A 17476-nucleotide genomic window follows, 5' to 3' on the forward strand; every position below is an offset into this window, starting at 1 on the left:
GTTCCTGGTGATGAGTATGGTCCTGCTCTGTAAACTCCTCAAAGTTTTATTTTGGAATAGATATCTACATAAAGTAAAAAATATATCTATGTAAAGAAAGGCAACTCCTCCTCACATATCTATCAGCCCTCGAGTCCTGTTTTCCCCTCCTCCAGCTTCAAAGCAAAAACTACTAATAAGTTCTCATCTTTCCAGGGTGGATCTAAGCCTACACAAATCTGTGTGTGTGCACCCGTACTTTTCTTGTCCCAGGTAATGGCACATTAGATACAGCATTTCATACCTTGTCCTTTTCACTTAACAGTAAGTCTAAATAAATCAATATATATACATCTGCCTCACTGTTGTATGGGTGTGCCAGTCTTCATTTATTGGCCCTGTGTCAATACATATTCTTCTTCCTGCACATTCATTGTAATGAATCACTTATTCTTACATCAGGAAAGTTTGATACTATTTTCTCATTCGTTTAAAATTTAGCAGCACTGCTCATTCTTATAGCGAGGGGTTCAGATCCTTCAGAATAAAGATATCTTCAACAAATAAAACCCCACTCTACTGGAACCACCTCAAATCTGAGAGCATAGCCCAGCTGTGTTCCACAGAAATGTCTAGGATGGTGGAAACATTCCGTACCTGCTGTGACCAAGGTGACAGCCACGTGTGACTACTGAGCACTTCGAGGTGGCTAGTGAAAATGAGGAGCTGAATTTTTAATTTGACTCTAACTTACTTAAATATAAACAGCCACACATGTCTAGTAGCTATTGTACAGTTCTATACCTGTATTTTGTTTGAATTTCCCCTCCAATTTTTATTTCTGAAATATTTTTAAGTTGCTATGAGGCCAATATTTCTATGACTTGTCTTAATTCTTCTCTCGCTGGTGGCCTAACCTCAAGGCAATGACAGACAGACAGCAGAGAGAATGTTTGAAGTTTCCAGAGGCCCTCCCTTTGGGTGGAAGTCAACTGAGACCAAACGCATCATACAGCACGGTCAGGTTTTTCAGTGTGAATGTATTTCTCCCCTAATTTCTTATAGATCTACTTACTAGTCCAAAAGTATGTTGAGGTTAGTTTATGTTGACTCAGATGCTTTTAGAGAATTGCAGTCCTAGAGTTCGTAACTTCCTTTAGACAGCCTATCGACATTGAGATCTGTTTCACAAACTGGTCCCAGAATTTCCTTGTAACTTAAGAACCCAAAGATCAAGGAGCCAGTCTCCCACAAGCCTACAGTCCAACAGACTTTAAAGCTCATTGCAGATTTCCCTATTTTGGACCAACCTTCAGAGGCTGAGACAGAATCAAGATTCACAGAATCAGCATTTAAATTCTGTCGGCCAGAGATATGCCTAGAACCTGAAAACCCCTAAATGCTGGCTAAAACTCTCATTGACTTCAAGTGCTATAAAGTCTAGAAAGTAAACACTTCATGATTTTAAAGTTAACACAGAAACACAATATTCAAAATTAGTAAGATGAAAGGTATAGTTGAGGCTGAGAACATGAATATTTGAAAACTATGCCAAAAAAGAAACATTACTCCAAGAAAGCTTTTAATGATATGCAAATTAGTATACCTTATCAGTATCTTCTACTAAATTAGTATGCTTTATCAGTAGCTTCTACTAAAAAGGTCTTAAAATTACCATAATCCTGAAAAGATATTGGTATGCTTTGTAAGTACAGGTTCTATCTTTTACCATATATTAAGGATGGATGAATGCGGAAGGGTGTCTTTTCACTTAGGGAATACTGACAAAAAGTTAAAATATACTGGGGGTAGGGGGGTGGGGATGGAAGTAAAGACAGAAACTGTACTGAAACAACAATTAAAATTTAAAAAACAGTTAAAATATGTAGCAAAGTTCTTTTACTTGTTAAACATGATTTTGGTTACAGATATTTAAGCCTCCTTTATTTACCCAAACAGTTCCAATGTCATTTAGACACTCTGGTAAATGTAATTTTACAAAGTTCACTGAAATGAAAATTATGTTTATGGTTGTCACATTAGGTTTTGAAACAGTAGTGGTCCTTCTGAAGCCACTGTCAAGAAATTCTGGGGAATGTCTTCAAAATGACATGAAAGAGCTCAAATTCTTTAATGTTCCATTATAAATTAAGACTAGGGATCAAAAGACTAAAGGTCTCTTAAATTTGTAGGCCCTTAAGAAAACTCCTTAGTATTATCCAACAATTTCATTAAAGTTTTTGATTTAAAAACACTCAAATCCTACAAGTCCTATTTCATTTCATTAGAAAGGATATTTAGGCAAATTCATATGCTCTGACACAAGTATCTGGATTGAAACTCATCATCCTTTCTTAGTTATAATTCTTCCAACCCAATTCCCACTTAAATGGTCCAGCCAAAAAAATTATGCCAAGAAACAAACACCTATTTCATTTCAATTACAATATATCTGCTGCTATTTCTGTATGGATTAGACACTGATGTCACTCCAGATGAGGGCCTCTCCATTCATTACTGACGCTTTACCTTACCTGTAATCAATGAAGTTTACAGATTACAAGTGGTTTTAAATAAAACTATTGACTAGGAAATGTATCACTATGGTTGCGTTACTTGAACTCTGAAATATGCAGTGAAGTCATAAAGGGCAGCAAGTTAAGTTATAGATGCTCCCCCTACTGGCAGCAGTTTTCAAATAGAATAACAATCCAATTACAGTGAGGTAAAAATTTGAACAAAAAAAGATACATATTGGCACATGCCCACATCTTTAGAGCACATAAAGACATTTGATAAGCATTGCTATAACAGACATTATAAATAGTAACAGAATATTACTGGACAATGAGTAATATTATTTCCATAATCAGAACTCAATTTCAAAATCTCACATTAAAAAAAATTTCAAAATTCATGCTAAAACTTGAACGACAGAGTTAGCTATAAAGGTCAGGTTAAGTTTTCCTATTTACCTCTAAGGATTCCTTCAAGTCCACAGCAGAAACTCCATCTTCCTCCTCATCATCAGTCAACTGGTCCTGGGAACAGTAGTGGGTGCTGTAAGCAGAATGCTCTTCTATTGCTTCTAGCCAGTCCTGAAATACCCAAAGATTTGAAGTAAAGTGAAATGTATTTTTACTCAAAAGAGGTAATATGACAATGATCTAGAAAGCACAAAGTTTACATAGAGAAAAAAATACCATGGTCTAAAAACATGAAATAATGATATACACATCTCTTACCAATGACATGTCTAGATTAAAAAAAATTTCCCAGTACTTTAAAAAGGTATTACTTACAAGTTTATATATTCACTGATATTAATACTCAAACACATTATGAAAACTCAGTAACGGGGTGCCCTGGCTGGGTCGCTCAGTTCACTGGAACATCGTCCCATACACCAAAGATTGAGGATTCAATTCCTGGTCAGGACACAAACCTAGGTTGCAGGTTCAATCCCCAGTTTGGGTGCATATGGAAGGCAACCAATCAGTGTTTCTCCCTCACACCAACGTTTCTCTCTCTCTTCTGCTCTAAAATCAATAAACATATCCTTGGGTGAAGATTAAAATAATTAACTGATTTTTAGAAAACTAAGTAATGGAGAATTTTTCATGTAAAATTCTAGGTTATAAAATTGTTGAATAAATTATTGTAGAATAATGTATCCAGGAACAATTTTACTGACTTGCAATCAAACTATAAGAACAGGAAACTCAGATCGCTTTAAGAGAGCAACAACTGCCTTCATGACTTAACTTTTACTACATTTTTTTAAAAAATCATTGACTTCACAAAAAAATTATTTGCCCTAAAAATACCTGTCTTACTTATCCTTCATTTCTTATAGTATTTACTCAGGTTCATGTCTTACCATTTTATGAAACGTTGGGACAGTCATGACCTGAATTGTTTAGGGTTCTTGCAAGGCCAGAGTTAACCACTGTGGAAGACAGATTCTTTCAACCCCGTACATAACTTAGAAGAAATAAGAGAGGTCTACGAATACTGCTTTGCTCTACAAGAATGTGGACTCTCCATTAAATAACTGCACTTTGAATTTCTGTCACATGAATCCTCATTTTCTTGCTTCCTGCTATTGCTCAATTTATCAGAAAGCAGACTGAGTCTGCATACACTGTTATAAATCAGAACAGCTGGACTGGAGTCCAGGCTCTGTCATTTACAAGCCGTGTGACTTGGAGAACTTGGGAGATCGCAACAATTTTATTGTTTTCAGTTTCCTCAGTTTCCTCAGCTACCATTTAGGAGCAAGCTAAATAGCCCATTTAGGGGCCATTTAGTTAGGCTTTTTTTCCAAAACCAGTAAAGATTCCCTTACATTAATAGAATCAAAATGAAAATATATATTTACATATATACATGAACAGAAAATATCTGCAGGTACACGTTGCTAAAGAACTATTTGGCTAATTCATAAGCCAAATTTCAAAAAGCCTCATATAATCACCCCTATTAAAAAGGTACAATCAACAAGATTTTGGATGTTAATATACAATGTACATTCTGTATGTTTCTAAATGCTCTTTAAGCTTTACAAAAGATAAACGAATCCATAAAATTACCTCTCTTGACTGCTGAAGGCTATTCTTAGGAACCTTGAAGCCGTGAAGAGTGTCATCAAAGCATTTAATAAAGAAGAGGCAGCTATCGGTGGATTTCACCTTGGATATAAAGAAGTGAGTAAGGCCACCGCACTCATGCACACAAAATACAACCTTGTATTATTGATATACAAATTTAAATGTATTCACATGATGTAAGTATACCCAATAGAGTAACATTTAAAATACCACCTGCTCATTTCTTCTTTAACAAGTTCTTTAACTGAGTGTAAAAGAATGAGTAGATAAGATTGATAAAGATGGGAAAAAGAAAAAGAAGATAAACAATTATTTCTTTTTAAAATATAAATTTGGAAAGTGAGGGGATTTAGGAATGGAAAAGATAGATTTCTGCTTCAAGATCCTACCAGAGGACTCCCTCACCCCTTTGCAGAAAACTATAAAGACCTAGATGTCAATCAAATAGCAACTACTTGAAGGAAATGGAGAGTGAACAAAATCTGACAGACTGATGGGAGGGAGGAGGGGAGAGTGCATATTTTCTTGAAAGAAAAAAAACAAGGAGCTTTACAAAGAAGTTTCCACCCTCAAGTTTTTTGACCTGGGACTAAGTACAGTCCAAACGGTGACACATGTGGTATGAGCAGGACACATGTGGGAAAACCCACCATTCTTATGTTTGGGGGAATTAAAAATGGAAAGTTGAGGAGTCACAAATACTATAGGGAGTAGGGGAATCCCCAAAGGAAAGAGACAGGAGGGGTCCCAAAACTCTGTCTATTCACATCTCTGATGCACAGAAAAAATTCGAAGCAATCATTTAAATACAGACTATCTAAGTGCAGACTACAGCTGCTGTCCAGGAAATGGTTTACAATCCAAACCCAGCCAAGACAATGACCTGCTAGAACAAAGGATACTAACACTTAATGGAGAAAAACAACAGAATCCAGAACCTCCAGAACTTAACATTCATAGTATTATATATACAATCCAAAATTGCCTGACATTAATAAGAACATGGAACACATTCTCAAAGGAAATCTAATTAAAAGGCAAAGACTGTCATAGTGCTTACTAAGGACTCAAATATGTACTATTTACAGAAGACCAAATAAAAAGCGTCAGACAGGTTGAAAGGACGTAAGTAGAAAAGCGACACTATGCCAACAGGAGGTGTAACGAAGCCTGAGTGGTTGGTTACATTAATATCAAGCAAAATAGAGCTTGAAACAATCTGTTTCACAGGAAACAAAGAGAAGTACCACATAATGATAAATGGGTTAGTTAACCATATGGAAGTATGTGATCAATGACAGACTAAGAAATAAACAATTTCACAAGCATGGTTGGAGATTTTAACACCCCTCACTCAGCAGTCATAGAAAATCTGAACACTATTGACCATGACAACCAAATATTTATAGGACAATACAATCAACAATAGCAAAACACATTATTTTCAAGTGCATTTACTAGGACAGTCCACAAGTAGAGCCATCAGGCAAGTCTCAATTCATTTGACAAGAAAGAAATCATACAGGATATGTTCAACGATCAAAATGAAATTAAATTATAAATCAAAAACAAGATAATCAGGAAAACTCATTCTTTTGGAAATCAAACAATATACATCTAAATATCCATTGGTTGAAAGAAGATATCACCACAGAAATTAGAAAATATTTTGAACTAAATGATAATAAAAATACAACCTAGCAAAATTAGCAGGACGAAACTAAAAAGCCACAAAGCGGGGAGTAAGGCTTTAAATGACCGAGATTAGAGCTGCGGTGCAAGGCTGATGGGAATGTAAAATGGTGCAGCTGCCACAGAAAACAGTGTGAGAGTTCTTCAACAAATTTAAACAGAACTACTATGTAATCCAGAAATTCCACTTCTAGGTATATATCCAGAAAAACTGACAGCAAGAGCTTGAGGAAGAGATATTTGCACACCCAGGTTAACTGTGGCATTGTTCACAACAGCTGAATGCTGGAAGCAATCCAAATGTCCATTGATGTATGAATGGATAAAGAAAATGTGGTAGACACATCTGATGGAATGTTATTCAGCAGTAAAAAAGAAATCCTGTCACATGCTACAACATGGATGACCCTTGAGAATATTGTGCTAAGTGAAATAAGCCAGTCGTAAAAGAACAAATCCTGCCTGCTTCCACTTCTCTGACGCACCTAAAGTAGTGGAACTCACAGAAACAGAAAGTGGAATGAACGGCGGTACCCAGGGCTGGGGGTACGGGAAACAGGGAGCTGTCTAATGGGCACAGAGTCTCCGCTGGGCAACATAAAAAAGTTCCAGAGACATGTTGCACAACAGAGTGCATAAAAGCTACTAAACTTTACACTTAATGGTTAAGATGGTAAATTTTATCTCCTAAGTGTTACCATCATTAAAATTTTTTTAAAAGGAAAGAAATTCTGACACATGCTACAACATGGATGAATCTTGAAGACATTATGCTAATGAACAAGGCAGTTGAAAAGGAACAAACACTGTATGATTTCACTCGTATGAGGCACCTGGAGTGGTCAAACGCACAGAGACACAAGGGGGAACGGTGGCTGCCACAGGCTCGGGGGGAAGGGAGGGGCGGGAAACAGCGCTGTTGTTTAACGGCACAATGTTTTGTCCAGGAAGATGAAGAGAGTTCTAGAGAGGGATGGTGGTGATGGCTACAAAATAATCTGAATGTACTTAATGCCACTGAGTCGTACATTTAAAAATTAAGATGGTAAATTTTATGTGATGTATGCTTTATATTTTATTTAACAAATAAAAATTTTAACAGTTGTAAACACCTATATCAGAAAAAGATATCAAATCAATGGCCTAAGACTCTACCTAAAGAAACCAGAAAGTGAACAGTCACTAAATGAAGGCCCATTAGCTTGTATTGCTATGGGTTGATATTAGTAAATGTAGGGTTTAAGTAGACATTTATATAAGAAACAAAAGTTATAAAACAAGGTAAAGCATAACACAGCAGAAGCTAATCAGTTCCAGAAAAGTCAAAGACTGAGAAATTTTAAAAGAGCAGGGGAAGCAACTTGTTTGTTTTTGGCTGAAGATAGACAAGAATAAGATAAAGAACCCAAATGAGGAAGAACCCTGGTGTTGACAAGAACAATCAAGAGCAGGAACTTTCAGGCAGGAACAGAAGAAAACGGTCAGGACTGCATCAGAAGAGGAAACAAAACGATGAGAGGCGTAAGACTGGAAAGAGGTTCCCTGGCCTTGGTCCAATGTGGGAGAAGGAAGGGGTGTGAGGAAAGTGAAGGGACAGCTTGTGTCACTGGGCTGTCCTGCTGCAGAATGCGACTAAGGCTGTGAACACCGCTGGACGGAGAGCGTTCTCCCCAGAAACGGCAGGTTCAGCTCTAAGAGTGGACGAGCCGCTGTGGCGCGTTGCCCGCCCTGACGCAGGGCGGGGGAGACAGGCTGTGTCTAGGCTCCTGTCTTGGGCTCACCGCCAAAGAGGAAAAGTTTGTGTCTGGCTTGGTAGAAGTAAAACAGTCAGAAGTAAATACGGAAAATCTAAGAATCCTGATTTTGATATATGCTTTAAATTTTAACACCAGAAAATCTTCCCTTGTCCTGATTTACCTACATACAAATACATATATATACACACATGTACACACATATGTATGTAAGACTATACAAACACACGGTGGGGCAAAAGTAGGTTTACAGTTGTGAGTACATGAAGGGTTATTCTTTTATTATTATTAACTAATATATTATTTTCCATAGGAACTGTAAACCTACTTTTGCCCTATCCTGTACAAACACATCTATTTCTTATAAATGTTTTTGAATCCTCTCTCATCCCACAATATGTGAGGGTACACAAAAGTTGATTTGGTTTAAAATGAAGAGCGTCCCCAATGCTTGTTCTCAAGTACTTTCTACTTGAAAATTTAACAAGGTGTCTTATACACATGGTTCAGGAAATCACTTGCAGAATTGATTTCACAGTTTGAGCAAAAGATGCGTGTGCCATCCTACCGTGCATATTGCTTGAGTTAGGTGTTTGCACCCCTGGCGATAAATCTTACGGACTGCGTCAGGCCTTCAAAATAAATATTAAATGATCAAAGTGAAAGAAAAAGAGATAAGTGAAAATTTTTAATCTTTCAAAATTGACATGCTGAAATTTAATAAGTAAAATGATCATAACACTTACTGTTTCCTATACCACGAAAGGACTCCATGTTCTAACACCACCCAGAATAATCTCCAGCCAAAAAATCTTGAACTCTAGGGAAAAATGGCAAAGATTTTCTAAGCTGACACATCTAGATGCAAGTACTCAACCGAGAAAAAGTAAGCTATGAAAATTCTGAGTCTCCCAACTGAACAGCACTACTGAACATGAGAACACGATTGGACACAAACTTAGGGACTGTGTGCCGTAACGAGCACACCACCGCTGCAGGGCGGCAGGACAGCAGAAATGCCGAACATCGCTCACAGGCTGGCAATGCTGTTCAGGGACATTTACAAGAAAACTATAGGGGGCTTCGAAGACAATTTCCTCAAAGTCCTGTTGAACTTCTAAAAAAAAAAAAAAAGATTATCCTAAATTTATTTTATGCAATAAAAGGATACATGTACTCAAACATACAGAGGGAATGTTTGCAAGTGCAGAAGAAATTACATGCTCTAACACAGTTAATTATAGAAAATAACTGAACTCTAAGATGCAGGCAAATTTTTAGAACCAGAAAGATTTTGCACGTGTGCTGTGACAATTCAAATACTAAATTCTTCCTGAGTCCTGAAAAAATAATACTGTAATCCTATGATTAAGTAAGAAAAATGCGTCTTCCCCCACTCCGTTCCACACAAACTTGCCGACCCAGGTGCGGGGCCACGAACGCACAGGACAGTGACCGCTCCAGAGGGACACCCACGGAAGCCCAGCAGTGCAACCACGGCCGCCTGATCAAAACCCAAGAATGACTGAGTCACATGTACTTCCAAAATAATTGTAAAAAACTTATCAAAAACAGAGCACCTGAGAATTCTTCTTCTCTCTAGCTTTATGGTTAAAAAGGCATCCCAACCCACCTTCCAGAGAGGGCCTTCAAATCGCTTCAGTGCTTTGTAGAGGACCTATTGCAAAACATATTTTCATTAAAAATACATCTATATAGTTTAAGCATTCAAAAAAATTTACAAAAAATTATTGTATAAATGTAATCCATTACTACATACCTTATTACCAACAAGAATGTGCTTCACTTCAGCCCCCTGGGCAAGGTCAAGGGGTTTCTGATCTGCATAAAATACAAAGACAAAAGGCTGTCAAGAGCTTAACTGCACTATAAATTGATGCTGCAATTGCAGCACTTAATAACATTCTTTCATTATTCCATCAACTCCACCTTTCTCTTCTCCCCCAAAATTACCTACCTGAAGCTGCCATCTCAATTCTTTATGGACTCCTTTTCATAGCTAACATTAAGCCCGCAAATCAGATTAACCTCGGAACACTCTGTACACGTTGTGATCACTCGAGCTCTCTTGCCTTAAGTCACTGTATTAGTTTTCCTATGGCTGCTATCACAAATCACCACAATCTTAGTGGCTTAAAACAGCACCTACTACCCTCTTACAGTTCAGGAGATCAGAAGTCCAAAATTATTTCACTGAGCTAAAATCAAGGTGTTGGCAAGGCTGCATGCTTTCTGGAGGCTCCAGGGGAGAATCTGTTTCCTTTCCTTTTCCAGCTTCTAAAGGCCACCTACACACACCCCTTGACTTGTGGTCCCTCCTTCTGCAAAGCACATCACTCCAGCCTCGGCTCCATCCTTGCGTTTTTCTCTGGATATTCTGATCCTCCTCCCTCCTCCCTAAGAGAACTCATGTGACTACACTGGGCACACCTAGATAATTCCGAATTCTCTCATTGTCTCAGGTTACTTAACTAATGACATCTGGGTGGGGCAATTATTCAGCCTGCAGTAGCCACTGTAAAGCAGCAAAGACAAGGGACAGAGCAAGAGTGTGATGTCTGCACTTGCGGACCAAAGGAAACCATGATAATGGAGAATGAAATCAGCACGAGGTTATGGTTTCCTCACACATGCAAGCACTGTTTTCCCAAACAACAACAACAAAGAACAGAATTTGTTTGTCAGAGTTAATTACTGGGTTCTGAAGTGAGCAGGACACTACTTGAAGAATGCACACTGAAAAAAATAATCTTTTAACCTGAGATAGCTTGTAATTATTAGAGAAGCAAAGGTTACAGGTAAAAATTCACAACAAAAACTAGCCCTTCCAAAATAGTATATCAGACTGAAACATGGTTTATGCAGTAAGGTGATATATGCTACAAATAACCTTTTTTAAAAACCTATATTATTATTTTATTATTAAGGAACCCACTCCTCTGACTGCCATGAAGCCCAGGCTGGGTTCACAGTGACGTTTTCTGGAGGTAACTACACCCCCAGCTTTCTGGTTACAACCACGGCCTTCTCTCTGCATCAGCTGAAGACCAGACTCAAGAGGCCTCGGCCCCTACCCTTGTATCCCTGGAAGATGCCGAGGCCATCTACACAGGAGGCTTTTTCAGAGGGGAAAACGACTCTGTCTTCCCAGAAGATAACAGCCTTCTTCACTTTATGAGGCAGAGAGCAGTCCCAACCACGGGTGGGCCTCGATGGACAAAAACCTTTTAATAAATACCAAACACCTCATAGGTGTTGGGCAAAATTTTTGTATAAATATTTCTGAATAAGAGTCTATTATGTACCAATTAATATTTTAGGCACTGGGTATTTAGCAGTGAACATGACAGAAAAAAATAGGGGGGATGGAAAAAGGGAAAAATAGACAATAAATTGATAGAAAAGATATATAGCAGATAATAAACTGCTATGCCAATTTTTTTAAGTGAATGATAAGACACAGAGTGACTGGGAAACCAGCATAGATTGGAGATTTGGAGTGGGGACTAATCAGGGGAGGCCTCTGAGGAGAAGATGTTTAAATTGGAAGGGAGATTCAAGCCTTGCGAAAATAAAGGGGAAAGACATTCCAGCAGAAGGAACAGCTAATGCAAAGGCCCTGGGGTCGGAACTATTTAGTGGTCATGAGATACAGTCAGAGAGGTAGACAGAGCCACATAATGAGGGCTTTGTAGGCCAGACCTTTGTGAGCCAGTGTGAGGAGTCTGAGTTTTATTTTAGACGCATGTAAAGCCACTGAGGGGTTTTAAGCAGGAGAGTGACCTGGTCTGACTCATGTTCAAAACACCATCAAAGTGTTAAAAGGAAAAAACTTGTAAAGATAATCGAGGAAATTTGAACTTTCACTATTTGATGACACTTAGAAATTAGAATATTACTAATAGGATAATGCTATTACAGTTATGTTTTAAATATCTCTATCAAGACGGAAGTCACATACCACACAATCGCATTTAAAGTGTATAATTCGATGCTTTTTAGTACATTCATAGAGTTGTGCCACTATCATGTGGTCCTGTTTTTTTAAAGGAGCCCTTATGTTTTATAAATATAAAATATATACAGATAAAATAGCATATTTTATCTATACATATCAATCATTATTGAAAATTCCTGAAAGACGGTGATGTGTACATCAATTAATTATACTATTCTATTTTTTAAGCTTTGATAATTGCTGTAATAATTTTTTTAGAACTATCACTGTGACTGCTGTGTGGAAAATGGCTTATAAATGTGGGCAAGAGAAAAGCAAGGACAACAGTCCCAACGCAGTAAGAGTCGAGGTGGAGGGGACTGGGGGTCTGGACTAGAGAGTTAGTGGTCAAATGCAGACAGTGGTAAAAAGGCAGAAGTTCATGAGTTTAAGGTTTATTTTAAAGGCAGAGTTATAGAACTGCTGATGGGGAAAACTGGGGCTGACTGTATATTCTTTAGTGGGGAAAAAACTTTTTGTAATGTTAACTGAGAATGTGCTAGCACATACGAAGATGTCTTTAAAAAAGACCTGCCAGCTCTGTTATTTTCATTCTGTCTACAGGGCATTTGAGAAATTATTCCTTCAGGCACAGAGGAGGACAGTGTGATTTCTTTCATAGAATTCTGCCCTGACACCAAAAATAAATTCTGAACTCCTGCCAGCGAGCTGAATTCCCAATACAGAGCCTTCATTTCTGCATCCAATGTCAAAAGTGCCTGGCACACAGTGAGAAGTCCAGAAAATGCCTCTGAACTGAATGAAACTGAACTGGTGCCCTACCTGGATGGGCACCATGCCAGTCACTTCACAGCTGCACTAGGTCTCCTATCAGCCTCAATAAAATAAAGTGAAACACAGGAATGATCCAACAGTTAGATTCTGCATGCCAGACTTTTCCCTTAATGGGAAGACTAAGTAAAAATGTCAACACTCTCCAAATTAATTTACATAGAATGCAATTTTAATTAAATGCCAAAGCACTTTTACTAAGAACCCATAAAAACTGTTTTAACTGCCATCTGGAAGAATAAACTGATAAAAATGTCCAAGAAAATCCTCAAAAAAGAGTGGTGGGGGAAAACCTTATCTGATACTAAAACATTACAAAAATAATCATAAAAGTGCAATACTGGCAAAGGAACAAACAGATGAGACAATGAATGAATGGGAAACATGAAAAGAAAGTAAATTCTTCAAATGTATGAGGAAGGCATAACAAAACAATAGGAAAAGACTGTACAACAAAGGGTAATACAAAGATAAGTGATTAGCAAATGTGCCACATCCTTACACACTCTCGCATCGTTTTTCCTGCTCAAAACCTTCCAGCCACAGCCACGGAGCTAGGCCTTTGGCCACTTTTCTGAGGTTACCTCCGCCCCCGCTGACCTGCCCTGCTCTAGGCACCGGCACCTTTCTTCTTCTTCAGATATGCCAAGTGCTGTCCTACCCCAGAGCTTTCACACTTGCTTACTCTTTGATTTCAATGCTCTTCTGCCAGATGCTCACTGGGCTCACTCCCTTCCCCGATTCAGCTCTCTGCTCAGTCACCTCAGGAAGGCCTTCCCAAACCCCCTTTCCAAAACCACGGCCGTCACTCTCTAGCCCCTTGGTCCCATTTTCTCTTTCTGCACCTTATTGCCTGGCATTACCTGTGTTTTGTCTGTGTGATGAAAGATAAACTAGAAATATTGACCAAACCTCCACCTAGGTGTAGAAGGGTTAAAGGAAACAACAAAGAGGATCAACAAATTTGATTAAAAATTTACAACATCCTTGTCTTTAAAAAAAAAGACTAAGCAACTTCCAGCCAAGATGGAGGTATAGGTAGACACTGTGCCTCCTTGCACAACCAAGATAGGGACAACAAGAATTTAGAAACAGAATAACAACCAGAACTGACAGAAAATTGAACTGTATGGAAGTTGGACAACCAAAGAGTTAAAATAGACATGTTCATCCAGACCAGTAGGAGGGGCGGAGTGGGGCAGCCAGGCAGAGAGGGGTTGCAGCACAAAGAGCAGTGGCACCGGGCGCCTAAGGTATCCCGGGCACATAAGACCGCAGCAGGCAGACCCTGGGCCTGGGGTGGCAACCAGCAGATTCAGCAAGGCAGCAATTGTGAAGTGAGGCACTGCATGCAACCCAGGATCCCAGCGCCAGGAAATAGAGCCTCAGGAAACTGATTGAAAACACCTGTGGGGGTTGAGGCGCAGGGAGAGACTCACAGTCTCACAGGAGAGGTTGCTGGAGAGACCCACAGAGTCCTAGAACGTGTACAAGCCCACCCACGTGGGAATTAACACCAGAAAGGCCCAGTTTGCTCTGGGGAAGTGACGGGAGGGACTGAAATCCAGCAGAGAGCGGAGCGAGTGCCATCGTTCCCTCTCGGATCCCTTCCCCACATAGAGCATCACAACCCAACAACTGGGTTGTCCTGCCCCGGTGAACACCTAAGGCTTCGCCCCCTCATACATGACAGGCAAGGCAAGACAAAAAAAAAATGGTGCAAACGGAAGAACAGATTAAAGCTCCACAGCAAATACGACTAAGCGACCAAGAGATAGCCAACCTATCAGATGCACAGTTCAAAGCACTGGTGATCAAGATGCCCACAGAACTGGCTGAATTTGGTCGCAAATTAGATGAACAAATGAGGACTACACTAAGTGAAATGAAAGAAAATGAACAGGGAACCAATAGTGATGGGAAGGAAACTGGGACTAAAATCAATGGAATGGACCAGAAGGAAAAAAGAAACAACCAAACAGAAAAGAATGAAGAAACAAGAATTCAGAAAAAATGAAGAGAGGCTCAGGAACCTCCAGGACATCTTTAAACTTTCCAACATCCAAATTATGGGGTACCAGAAGGGGAAAAGGAAGAGCAAGAAATGGAAAAGTTATCTGGACAAATAATAAAGACTTCCAGGAAGTCTAGGAAGCTCAGAGAGGCCCAAAGAAGTTCAACCCAAGGAGTAACACACCAAGGCATATCATAATTACATTACCCAAGATTAAAATGGAGAGAATCCGAGAAGCAGCAAAAGAAAAGGAGACAGTTACCTACAAAGAAGTTCCCATCAGACTATCAGCTGGTTTCTCAAAAGAGACCTTGCAGGCAAGAAAAGGCTGGAAAGAAGTATTCCAAGTCATGAAAGGCAAGGACCTACATCCAAGATTACTCTATCCAGCAAAGCTTTCATTTAGAATGAAAGGGTAAAGTGTTTCTCAGATAAGGTCAAGTTAAAGGAGTTCATCATCACCAAGCTCTTACTGTATGAAACATTAAAGGGACTTATCTAAGAAAAAGAAGAAAAAACATGTATAGTAAAATGAAAGCAAACTCACAATTATTAACAACTACACCTAAAACAAAAACAAAAACAAACTAAGTGAACAACTAGAACAGAAACAGAACCACAGAAATGGAGATCACATGGAGGGTTAGCAACAGGGGAGTGGGAGGAGGAGAGAGGGGGATAAGGTACAGAGAGTAAGTAGCATAGATGGTAGGTAGAAAATAGACAGGGGGAGAGCAAGAGTAGTATGGGAAATGTAGAAGCTAAAAAACTTATGACACATGGACATGAACTAAAGGGGGGTGGAATGTGGGTGGGAGAGGGTGTGCAGGGTGGAGGGGAATGAAGGGGGTAATGGGACAACTGTAATAGTATAATCAATAAAATACATTTTTAAAAAAGACTAAGAAAATGTAGTCATAGGAAAATAAAAAAATAGGTGTTGTCCTTATCACTAGAGTTTTGGGGCAAAGATTACATTACATCCGTGTGAACTACTACTAGCCAGAAGACAAGCCATAAAGACTGTGTTTCCAGGGACCATATGGAAAAACTGTGGATGCTTGATAAAAAGCAGGATTTTAATGTGTCAACTCTATTTATAAGACATAAACTAAAGTGAGTGTAGACACTTTCTAAGGTGTTCAGCAGACCACTCCCTTCCACCATTCTCTGAGCACACCCCCCAAGGAAAGACCCGAGCAGCCACGAGTGTGCCATGGGGTCCTGCCCCCATTACCCCACCTGGCTGCACCAGAGGCAGACACCTGACACAAGCAGATACCATCAGATTCTCTCCCACTGAAATTTAAAACAGAGGTTAGGAGATCCTGGTCTACAGAGTTACAGGGAAGCCATGTCCTATCATGCACGCTGAAAGTCACACACAGCTGACCTGCTGAAGGACCAAAATGACAGACCACGTCAGAACGAGAGCATGCTACACACACAGTGAGTGGCACCTTCTTGGTTCCGAACTGCTTCCTGGTTCCTCATTCCACCCCTTCTGATGCCTAACAGCATTTCCTGCCTTGGAATACCATGAGATACCTCTGTATTCTTATCTTAGTAATATATGACCTTTCTTTCGTTTATACTCTTAAGTTGGTATCTATTATTTCAAACTTTTAAACAAAATCTAACAAAGAAAAGATGGATGCCATCTTTTCTTGCTCCTTGCCAGAGGCAGGGAGCAGGGAGGGGTGGGCAAAATAGGTGAACCGCGTCAAAACAATCTTCCAGTTATAAAGTAAGTAAGTCCTGGTGAGTAATGTATAGCATGGAGACTACAGTTACTAATACCGTAGTGTATATATGAAAGTCATTAAGATAATAAATCTTAAAATTTCTCATCACAAGAAAAACAATGTAACTGTGTGGTGACAGATTAATTAGACTTATCATGGTAATCATTTTGCAGTACATAGAAATATCAAATTATTAGGTTGTACAACTGAAACTAATCTAATGTATGTTGATTATACCTCAATTTAAAAAAGAAGTGAGAAATTAATAGAAGCAGCTCTGGAAAGAATCCATTTTTTAAAAAATCTACTCTACTAGATTTTACAAAATTAAGAACTAAAACTAAATCTTTGGATATTTAGGTTATAGGTGATTACAATTTTTTGGTGCATTCATTTTTCTCACTTCAACTGTAAGTAAACATTACTTTTGCAATTTAAAAATGCTCTAAAATAGGAATGAAAATAGACTTCTGGCCAAGATGGAGGCCTAGGTAGATACACTTTGCCTCCTCATACAACCAAAAAAAAAAGAACAAAAAATTTAAAAACAAAAAACTACCAGAACTGCCAGAAAAATCAAACTGTATGTAAGTCCAACAACCAAAGATTTACAGAAGAAACATTCATCCAGACTGGTGCACCAAGACAAAGAAACATGGCCCAAATGAAAGAACATATCAAAGCTCCAAAACTAGAACTAAGTGATGATGAGATAGACAACCTATCAGATTCAGAGTTCAAAACACTGGTAATCAGGATGCTCACAGAAATGGTTGAGTATGGTCGCAAAATAGAGGAAGAAGTGAAGGCTATGAAAAGTAAAATAAAGGAAAATATACAGGAAACCAACAGTGAAGGGAAGGAAACCAGGA

At 38.8% G+C, this 17476-nt stretch overlaps 1 protein-coding gene across 3 annotated transcripts in view; it reads right to left on the reverse strand.

Annotated features, from left to right (window-relative positions):
• OSBPL1A (oxysterol binding protein like 1A) overlaps positions 1-17476 on the reverse strand; it is a 207322-nt gene that overhangs the window by 135721 nt on the left and 54125 nt on the right. For all 3 annotated transcript variants that reach the window (XM_045849885.1, XM_045849884.1, XM_045849886.1), the window contains 6 exons: positions 9816-9877; positions 9669-9713; positions 8782-8855; positions 8604-8667; positions 4572-4670; positions 2955-3077 (listed from right to left, as the gene is read on the reverse strand). In XM_045849885.1, the coding sequence (XP_045705841.1) occupies positions 2955-3077; positions 4572-4670; positions 8604-8667; positions 8782-8855; positions 9669-9713; positions 9816-9877 (467 nt within the window). The remainder of the gene's footprint in view (positions 1-2954; positions 3078-4571; positions 4671-8603; positions 8668-8781; positions 8856-9668; positions 9714-9815; positions 9878-17476) is intronic.

Source organism: Phyllostomus hastatus, unplaced genomic scaffold (assembly GCF_019186645.2).
Source record: "Phyllostomus hastatus isolate PE091 unplaced genomic scaffold, TTU_PhHast_1.1 phas_contig_80, whole genome shotgun sequence".
NCBI lineage: Eukaryota > Metazoa > Chordata > Mammalia > Chiroptera > Phyllostomidae > Phyllostomus > Phyllostomus hastatus.